The sequence below is a fragment of the Miscanthus floridulus genome, chromosome 9 (genome assembly GCF_019320115.1).
Source record: "Miscanthus floridulus cultivar M001 chromosome 9, ASM1932011v1, whole genome shotgun sequence".
NCBI lineage: Eukaryota > Viridiplantae > Streptophyta > Magnoliopsida > Poales > Poaceae > Miscanthus > Miscanthus floridulus.
In genome coordinates, this window is record NC_089588.1 from 88,902,002 (window position 1) to 88,911,690 (window position 9,689).

Here is a 9,689-nt window from a genome sequence, read left to right on the forward strand (position 1 = left end):
ACGCTGGCCGAGCGGACGCCGGGGCATCAGGGCCGCGCCCGGCACATCGCGGATGTGAAGAGGGAGAGGGGAGCCGAGCTCGCCGGAGTCGAGATGGGGGTTGTCGAGTCGGGAGGCCGGCGCATCGCGTTGAGGGCCGCGCGGTCAGAAAAAGATGCCGATGGGAAATAAATATAGAGAGCAGTTTACGCCTTGACAGAAATGTATTTTGGACGTTTTTATTGACTGGCCTCTCGTGTCAGGGCTGGTGAACGGTAAAAATCAAACGGAAGGTGAAAGGAATGGCTTAGGAGAAAAAAATAAAGTGTTGTGTTTGTACTTTTTATCTTTTATAAGGCAGCCTCACCGCCGGCTTCAAGCCGAGCAAGCGACCAACAAGCTGCTCACACACAGAACACACAAACGCACTCGCGACCGCGACGAGGGAGGAGAGAGAGAGGGGAAGGCGAGGATACCACTGCACCACCACCACCACCACGCCGCGGGCGAAGTGACATCGCGTTCGGCTCCCTCATAAATCTCGCTCCCCCTTCTCTCTCCACCCGAGCCCATCAGTAAAAAATTTGGGGGGAGGTGAAGCGAGCGGAGCAGGAGGAGGGAGAGAGAGAGAGAGAGGGGGAACGACGAGGTCGGCCGCGGCGAAATCGGAGGGGAATTCGGGGGACGGGGCTCGGTCCGGCCGGGAATTCGCGCGATTCGGGCGCGGGTTCGAGGGAGCGGAGGGTGAGCGCGCGCGCGGAGGCGCCGCGGATGTGAAGATCTGGTGCTCGGGATGACGTCCTCGTCGGCGGCCGCCGCCCAGGCGGCGGGAGGTGGAGGAGGAGGCGGCGAGGGGGATGCCGGTGCCGCTGCTGCTGCGGCGCGAGGTGAGTCGTGGTGCTCTCTTGGTGGGCGTCTCCGTGTGTTTGGGTTCTCGGCGGGTTTTGACGTTGGTTTGGCTGGGCCTGTGTGCTCGCTCTCTCCTCCCTCGCAGGCGGCGGCGGCGGCGGAGGCGGAACGGAGGACGGCATGTACACGGAGCTCTGGAACCTCTGCGCCGGCCCGCTGGTCACGGTGCCCAGGGTCGGGGACAAGGTCTACTACTTCCCGCAGGGCCATATCGAGCAGGTGAGCTGCCCAATTCGAGTATCCTCTTCAGGCCGCCTCTTCCGCCTCTACGATTTCGCGTCGGGACTTCCGTTTCGCGCGGTTGTTTCCAGGTTTGGCTGTGTGTGGCGTCTCCGGTGACCAGCCAGGGTGGTGTTTCTGCGGGCCGGTTCAGCGGAATTCCGCTTCTCATGGCGCAATTCTGTTCGCGAGAGCTGTTCTCGTGGGACTCTGGAGGGTTTTGCACCATTTCGTCCACTTTTGGGTCCTGCTGCGGTGCCTCCAGTCTTGGTGGGTTCACTGGTCTGCCGGCGAATCAAGCGAGGTTTACTTAGTCGGCTCCGAAAATTTAGGTTTCCGTGTCTAAATTTAGCTGTACTGGTGTAAATTCTTGATTTCCCTCGTAATTTGGCAGGCTTGTTAGTGGCTTAGCGCGATCTTTGCTTTACTTTTGCACTCGAGCTCGGAGATGGTCGCCGAGTTGTTCCTGTTGCTCAACCACGCTCTCGTTTGGGAAAATAGTTGTTCCTGTTGATCAACCACGCTCTCGTTTGGGAAAATATTAGCTTCACATGTGCCTTCTCTGTGTTATGCCGTGATTTATGCTCTGTATTTTTTCCAGTTTATTTGTAGGAAATTTCAATCAGTGGTTGCCATTACATCAGGCTTCTGCCTTGTTAACTTAGCGGATTTATCGATTCCTTCATTATCACTTGTGATCAGCTGCTCGGCTCCGAGTTCTGGCGATTTGGTGGAGTAATTTGTCAGCTAAATTGTTCTTGTGGATTTCAGGTGGAGGCATCGACCAACCAGGTGGCTGAGGAGCACATGCAACTTTACAATCTCCCATGGAAGATCCTGTGTGAGGTTATGAATGTTGAATTGAAGGTACTTAAACCGCCTCTTGTTGCAAATGTGACCTCTGCCTTTCAACCAATGTGTGTGCTTGATTGATGCCAATTTGTCGGGCAGGCTGAGCTGGACAATGATGAGGTTTATGCCCAGCTCACTCTGCTACCTGAATCGAAGGTGAGTGATGTTTTTAGCTGTCACTCTCTGCTCCATCTGAATCTTGATATGAAGCGTCTAAACCAGCACCATTTGTACATCTGGCCCTGATGTAGCAGCCAGAGGAGAATGGCTCTAGTGAGGAGGAGATGCCTGCTGCACCTCCTGCTGCACTTGCAAGGCCACGTGTGCACTCCTTCTGCAAGACATTGACAGCCTCTGACACCAGCACACATGGTGGTTTCTCGGTGCTGCGACGCCATGCAGATGAATGCCTTCCACCGCTGGTTAGCTTGCTGGATCGTTAACTTGATGTTGCCAGTATGGCAGTTGTAGGTTTGTTATTTGTTGCTTTAGTGGTAGTGGTAATCTTTGCTTTGGCTTCATGGTCAGGATATGAGCCGTCAACCTCCAACACAAGAGCTTGTGGCCAAGGATCTGCATGGTGTGGAATGGCACTTTCGCCACATATTCAGAGGTGATCGCTCAACATCTTTGTTATTTGGCCATATTCCAAGGACTTGTAGTCCTCTTTGCTCATTTGCACCAGTATGCAAGAGTTGCAGACATGGTGCCAGTTTCTGTTTGTTTGTACAGTGTAAGTGTATAAAGAGTTCTTGTGTGCATTAATGACTCCTTAACTTGATCTTAAATTGGTTTAAATGTGCTTCCAGGTACAATGTGTATGCATTATCTTACCTCACTGGCTTCATTGTGGGGGACCAACTTGTGTTTCCTTCGTGTGTATTTTGGTTTCTTTCCATGGGCTTGCATTTGATGATGCCAGGATAACCATTTAGTTTTGTCAGTCAATGCATCATCTTACACACTTTAGTTTTGTATAGGACAAGTAATTATTATCACATCTTTTTGACATGTTAGTTGAGCCAACTAATAAATTTTGTGTTCAGTTCATGTTTGACAGCAGATTGTTAGAATGGAGTTGTTGGATCCTTGTTGAAGTTATTTCATGTATGTTTCTGCTACTTTAGGACAACCACGAAGGCATCTTTTGCAGAGTGGCTGGAGTGTTTTTGTTAGTGCCAAGCGTCTTGTCGCTGGGGATGCCTTCATCTTTCTAAGGTATGTTTTTGTGACAATGATTAACTTTTGCTATGAGGCTTTTGATCAGACTTGTTGCTGGGTATAACCCCCCCCCCCCCACACACACACACACAACTGCATAATAAGTATGTTCATGAATGATGTGTGCAGAGGTGACAATGGGGAGCTGCGTGTAGGAGTCAGGCGTGCCATGAGGCAGCAAGCAAATGTTCCGTCTTCAGTAATATCAAGCCACAGCATGCATCTTGGTGTTCTTGCTACAGCATGGCATGCTGTTAACACTGGGACCATGTTCACTGTGTACTACAAACCTAGGTTTGTGCTAAACCTTCTCTAGGTTTTATGCTTGATAATTCCTGAATGCTGTTAAGCCTTGTGCTATTTTATTTCTGATCTAATCTGCAGTGCTTTCATTTAATACAATTGTCTTCTGAATTACTGTTCTCAGGACAAGTCCAGCTGAGTTTGTTGTCCCCTGTGATCGCTATATGGAATCACTGAAACGAAATTACCTTATAGGGATGAGATTTAAAATGAGGTTTGAAGGTGAAGAGGCTCCAGAGCAAAGGTAAGCAATTTTCTGGTGCAATAGTAGATATTTTCTGCTTCACATAGTTGATTCCTCTATTAAAATTGACCTGAAACATTATATTTCTGTACAATTAGGTTCACAGGGACGATTGTCGGAAATGTGGATCCTGAACAAGCTGGATGGGCTGAATCTAAATGGCGTTACCTCAAGGTATTACCCCTTATCAATGACTTGTTTCGTGAACGTTGTTGTGATGTGCTTTCTTGTTATACAGGTGAGGTGGGATGAACCTTCCTCCATTCCACGTCCTGAAAGGGTTTCTCCCTGGCAAATAGAACCTGCAGTCAGCCCTCCCCCTGTCAATCCGCTTCCAGTGCACAGACCCAAGAGGCCTCGCTCTAATGCTGTAGCTTCTCTGCCTGAGTCTTCAGCTCCAACAAAAGAAGGTTTGACTTTGTCGTGCGTGCAAAAACTTGTACTCCCTCCATTCCAAATTATAAGTTGTTTTGGCTTTTTTTAGATACATAACTTTTGCTGTGTATCTAGACAACCTATATCTAGGTGCATAGCAAAAGCTATGTATCTAGAAAAAGCCAAAATGACTTATAATTTGGAAGGGAGGGAGTAGGATGTATGGTAATCTTACTAATGCATGTGTTTTACCCCATTCTAGCTGCTCCGAAGGTCACATTAGAGACTCAACAACATGCCCTGCAAAGGCCCTTGCAGACCCAGGATAATGTGGCCCCGAAAAGTGGTTTTGGTGATAACAGTGAGTTGGACGCTGCTCATAAGTCAGGCCTGCGACCATCAGGGTTTGATCTGGAGAAGAGCACCATTGGCATGCAGAGGAAGCTGGGTTCAGATAGTTGGATGCATATGAACAGACCTGAGGGTTACAATGAAATGTTATCTGGATATCAACAACCTAATAAAGATGTACAGAATCCGCAGGGTTTCTGTTCTTTACCTGATCAGATTGCTGCCGGTCGTCCTAATTTCTGGCACACCGTAAATGCTCATTATCAAGACCAGCTAGGCAATCACAATCTGTTCCCTGGTTCATGGTCCATGATGCCTTCAAGTACTGGCTTTGGGTTGAACAGACAGAGCTATCCAATGATACAGGAAGTTGGTGGGTTGTCTCAGAGTTCTACAAATACCAAGTTTGGGAATGGAGTTTATGCTGCACTACCTGGCCATGGCATTGATCAATACTCATCTGGATGGTTTGGGCACATGATGCCTGGTTCTCGCATGGACGATGCGCAGCCACGCGTGATTAAGCCTCAACCTTTGGTCCTTGCTCATGGTGAAGCTCAGAAAATGAAAGGCAATTCATGCAAGCTTTTTGGAATTCACCTTGACAGCCCAGCCAAATCTGAACCTTTGAAGTCTCCACCAAGTGTTGCTTATGACGGGATGCCACAAACTCCAGCAGCAGCTGAATGGCGGATGGTTGACGCAATTGAAGCAGACAAATGTTCTGACCCACTTAAGACGCCAAAGCAACTTGATGCTACACAGGTAGATCCTGTTGCAGAGAAATGTCCACAAGTTACAAGAGGCACACAGTGCAAGTCACAAGGTGGATCAACTAGGAGCCGCAAGAAGGTGTGTTTGTCTTGTTACTGTAGCAAGCATCTTCTCTTTTTAATCTCTGACGAAGTCTGTTGAATGAAGGCAGAATTGTAGTTACCTGTAAATCCTTGTTACATATAGTGCTCCGACTATTCTCTTTTTTAGTTTTCTACCTGGGACATGTCTAGTAAAGATTGCTTCTGAAGTACCCTTTGATATGTTTGTTTGCAATGTTCCAAAGCGAGACTAACTTCCAAAGCCTGCTAATTTCCTAAGGCAACATGCAGACATAACTAAATTTCCATTACTTGCATATTACTCCTTGTTTGGAACTGCATGGTAGATACCATCTGACTGCTGTGGCTGTATGCACTATCTAAGCATATATACTTGTATCTTACTCCTTGTCTGGAACTGCATGGTAGGTGTGGTCTGAATGCTGTGGCTGTATGCACTAGGCATATATGCAGTACTTTTTACAGAAATATACTTATTTGGTTCATGCACGATGTATGTTCATTTCAGGTCCACAAGCAAGGAATCGCGCTTGGCAGGTCTATGGATATTACAAAGTTCAATGGCTACATGGAATTGATTGCTGAGCTGGATGAGATGTTTGACTTCAATGGTGAGCTGAAAGGTTCTAACAAGGAATGGATGGTTGTGTACACCGACAATGAAGGTGATATGATGCTGGTTGGGGATGATCCCTGGAAGTGAGTAACTGTTGAATATTCCCCTTGTCTTCTTGGTCGATTTATGTAAGCCAAAATCTTGATTTTGCCTCTGTTTGACTGGGCAGTGAGTTCTGCAACATAGTCCACAAGATCTTCATCTACACAAGGGAGGAGGTCCAGCGGATGAATCCGGGCACCCTGAACTCAAGGTCGGAGGACAGCCTTGCTAATTCCATGGAAAGGGGCTCTGCTGCTAGGGAGACACCTGGCAGCCTATCCACCTCGTCCCTTAACTCCGAGAACTGCTAATGCCTTTGCAGCTGGTAATGCAATCCACTTCACTAGTAGCAGCTGCACCTAGTCTTGATTATAATTCTGAATGATCGTTATACTGTCCATCATTAGTTCCCCATTATTCTCTGCCTGATTGTAGTTCTTTTGGCAGGTCGTCTGGAGTAACAACGGAGAGGAAAAGGCAAATGTATCCATAGGTGTCCTAGTGGAGCTTAATGCTTTTCTTTTTTATATGCATTGGACGAGCCCATAGTACCCTAGTATTTATAGATGGTGCTAGTCCTGGTTGGTGGTCTAAGTTGAGCCCTCTTATTCGCTGCTGTTTTGGTTTCTCCTTTTGGTGAGGTAAGTTGGTTCGCTTGTCGTACCACCTAATGTATGCGTAGCAAACTAAGCGAAGCCCTCCCGCTCTTTCACTTGGCACTAAGCGTTGTACATAGCTGCTCACCTGCATGAATCAAGTCTAATATATCATCTGCGTAATCGTCACTGCTGGGTCCCGTGCTTAAAGCCTTGCCGTTGTGTTGCTATTTGGAGTTGGAGGTCATGCCGTTCCTCCCTCCCCCATCTTGGATTGTTGTTTCTTGTTTGTGTACGTCCTGAAATCTGACCCTGCACATCGGGTTTCGTTGTAGTTTGAGTCTGTTGACAACTAAAAATGTTTATTTTGTGAAGTTGTCAAAATGTGAAATGTACTTCACCATTGTGTTTCTCTTGTCGAGACGGTCAAAAAAAAACATATATGCAACGTCTAATTCGAAGTCCGGATGAAGAAGTTATGCCCTCGGAAAGATGACTCGTCGGGAGTTTCGATCTAAGTCGGGACTTTCAACTGTCGGAAGTTCTGATGGGTGTCGGGACTTTCGGAAAGCCTGAAGAAATCTGCTTGGGTGTCTGGGGTTATCCCTACGTCGGGAGTTCCGACAAAAGTCAGAAGTTTCGACTGTTGGGAGTTTCGACCCAAGTCAGGACTTTCGACATACCTAACAGAAAATCCTGTTCGGATCTGGTTTTTTGGATTCCGATCTGAACTATTTTAAACTCGTGGGAAACTTGGAAAATAAGGCTTGGAGAGGTTTTCTACTGGGATAAGACCACCCCCTCTATATATATGAGAGAATCATGGCCGATTGAGTACCTCATCTATCTAATCGTCAAACAAATCAATCTACTACTTCTACTCCAACCCTTTTTACCCTCTTCTCCAACCCCATGCTGTTCATCCCTTGATCCGACGACCAAGAATGGCGCCCTAGGCTTGTCGGCCGATCTAGGGCAACCCCACGACGTCTTTGCCCTGATGGGGTCCCTCCCGGACAAGAGCTTCGACGGTTTCTTTGCTAGTTTGCCTGAAAACTAGCCGGTTCTTCATCATGTAAGCACGTTGGTTATCCTTTGGTGGTTTGCTTGTAAACCTCTCCGTTCTTCACCACGAAAGAGTGACATCCTCGCTGCGTTCTTCGGTCCATAGCGGTCCGGGCGTCCAAGGTCCTATTGGTGTTTGATTCGGATCACTTCCGACGTCAACACACTTTTTGGCGACTCCGCTGGGGACGATTGGTTCGGCTATCTCTTATAGCCGATTTCTCTGACCTAGCCTTACTCCTCGTTGATCTATCTTCTTGAGCTCGCCATTACCGTTGCATCTGGCCCAAAAGATTGATCACATATGGTTTTGACCCCTTGTGATCTTGTTTGTGATTTTACAAAAGTTGCGCTGCTTATCGGAAAATTCAGCAAGGCGGTCAAGTTATAAATCATGAAGTACGTGTTGCATCACAATATTACTACAATCACCCTAAGGTACAACTTGCAAATGCATCTTATGATCCTAATAGTTATTTTACAAGTTCTATGAGCTCTCATGTTGGTGTTGCTAGCAGTAATGATACTAGATACGTTACATCGGCTAATACTTTTGTTAATGCTCCTCATCATACACATCATAATTATGAATATTATGGTCAAGAGCCGATGCATGTTGTAAATTCTTCGAGTTTTGATGCTACTAGCAACATACAACACATAAATTGTTATTCATCGGCTATAAGTTCACAATATGTGGTTCCACCACAAGACATGCCGATGAATGAGAGAATTGGCTATAACAATGCTAATTATTTAGCCAATTGCTCTGAAAATTCAGCACCATATGCCAATGCTCCTATTCATAATTCCGCTCCATATGTTACTCCCAACTCGAGCCGAATTAATAAAAATTCAGCAAGGTGTTTAAGTGCTAAAACTTATGATTCGGCTTCACGTGTTACTAGTAACCATAGCCGAATCAATAAAAAATCAGCACCTTATGCAAAGATCAATGCCCATAATTCGGCTTTGTATTTCGCTCATGACCATAGCCGAATTAGTAAAATTTCAGCAAGGCATTCGAGTGCTAAAACTCGTGATTCGGCTCCACATATTGCTAATAATTGTAGCCGAATCAATGAAAATTCAGCAATGTGTGCACTTGCAAACAATCATGATTCGGCTTCATTTGTTGCTCTCAAATCAAGCCGAATCGATGAAGATTTAGACTATGCTAGGAATCCATATGGTTCCTCTAAATGGAAGGTGCCCACTTCTCATAGACCGTACCCATTATGCTATGATTACTTGAAAACTCTTAATGGTTAGTGGGTACCTGATTTTATGAATTTAGTGGTGAAGATGATAAAACCACTATGGAACATATTAGTATATATCTCTCACAACTGGATTTTGCCGGTAAAGAAGACTATATGAGAGTGCGAAATTTTCCTTTATCTCTCACCGGTATTGTCTTTGCATGGTTTACATCTTTGCCACGATGTACTATTGGTTCATGGTCTCAATTAGAGGAGCAATTCTATGAATATTTTGGAAAGACTAATGAGAAAAGGCCGATCACAGTTGTGTCATCGGCTAAAAGAGGATTGCTAGTGGGCATGAAAGAAAGAATTGATTCGGATGTAAGCAATGGTTCGACTACAAAAGCCGAACAACACAATATCCTTTCCGAATCAATCACATCTCAAAAAACAAGTCTTGCTACAGAAAAGCATGGAAAACGCCAGAAACCAGCTAGACTTGATTTTTTAGGAGCTAAAGGGGTTGTACACTTAGCCAGTGATTACCGCATCATTGATGGAGATCAAGCCCCTACAAGCAACAAATGGGGGCTGCCTGCCTGCTCAGAATCGGCTAAGCCGACTTCAAAGTCAGCTGAGCCGATTACTGCCTGCCCTGAGTCGGCTAGGCCGACTGCCTCTGCCGCCTTCCCTGAGTCGGCTAGGCCGACCTCCCAGTTGGCCAAGCCGACTACCCCTGCTAGTGCCCAAGTTGGCCTAGCTAACTTCCAGTCGGCTAAGACTTTCTCGATCTTGGCAGCTGCCAATACATCTTCGGATGATTTAGCACCTATTGTTGATCATTCTCTAGAGATGAAGAGCAACATCATGCAAATC

At 46.4% G+C, this 9,689-nt stretch overlaps 1 protein-coding gene across 3 annotated transcripts; it reads left to right on the plus strand.

The window, feature by feature from the left end:
- Positions 1–367: 367 nt before the first annotated feature.
- Positions 368–6,732, plus strand: LOC136483920 (auxin response factor 23-like). 3 transcript variants are annotated; one of them, XM_066481090.1, is made up of 15 exons: positions 368–866; positions 974–1,107; positions 1,879–1,974; positions 2,059–2,115; positions 2,211–2,381; positions 2,488–2,572; positions 3,087–3,177; positions 3,310–3,474; positions 3,608–3,727; positions 3,826–3,901; positions 3,966–4,137; positions 4,365–5,305; positions 5,798–5,988; positions 6,075–6,272; positions 6,395–6,732. In XM_066481090.1, the coding sequence occupies exons 1-14, from the start codon at positions 773–775 to the stop codon at positions 6,256–6,258; spliced, it is 2,577 nt and encodes an 858-aa protein (XP_066337187.1). In that variant the 5' UTR covers positions 368–772; the 3' UTR covers positions 6,259–6,272; positions 6,395–6,732. The 3 variants fall into 3 exon arrangements, with proteins under 3 accessions (XP_066337187.1, XP_066337188.1, XP_066337189.1); XM_066481091.1 differs by having other exon boundaries at positions 2,214–2,381; XM_066481092.1 differs by lacking the exons at positions 368–866; positions 974–1,107 and adding an exon at positions 1,214–1,377.
- The last annotated feature ends 2,957 nt before the right edge of the window (positions 6,733–9,689 follow it).

Bases quoted from the DNA above. Each gene is read 5' to 3' on its own strand.
- LOC136483920 (XM_066481090.1), top strand. From the start codon at position 773: ATGACGTCCTCGTCGGCGGCCGCCGCCCAGGCGGCGGGAGGTGGAGGA. The intron at 2,382-2,487 runs GTTAGCTTGCTG...CTTCATGGTCAG, and splicing joins ATGAATGCCTTCCACCGCTG to GATATGAGCCGTCAACCTCC. The intron at 3,178-3,309 runs GTATGTTTTTGT...TGATGTGTGCAG, and splicing joins GATGCCTTCATCTTTCTAAG to AGGTGACAATGGGGAGCTGC.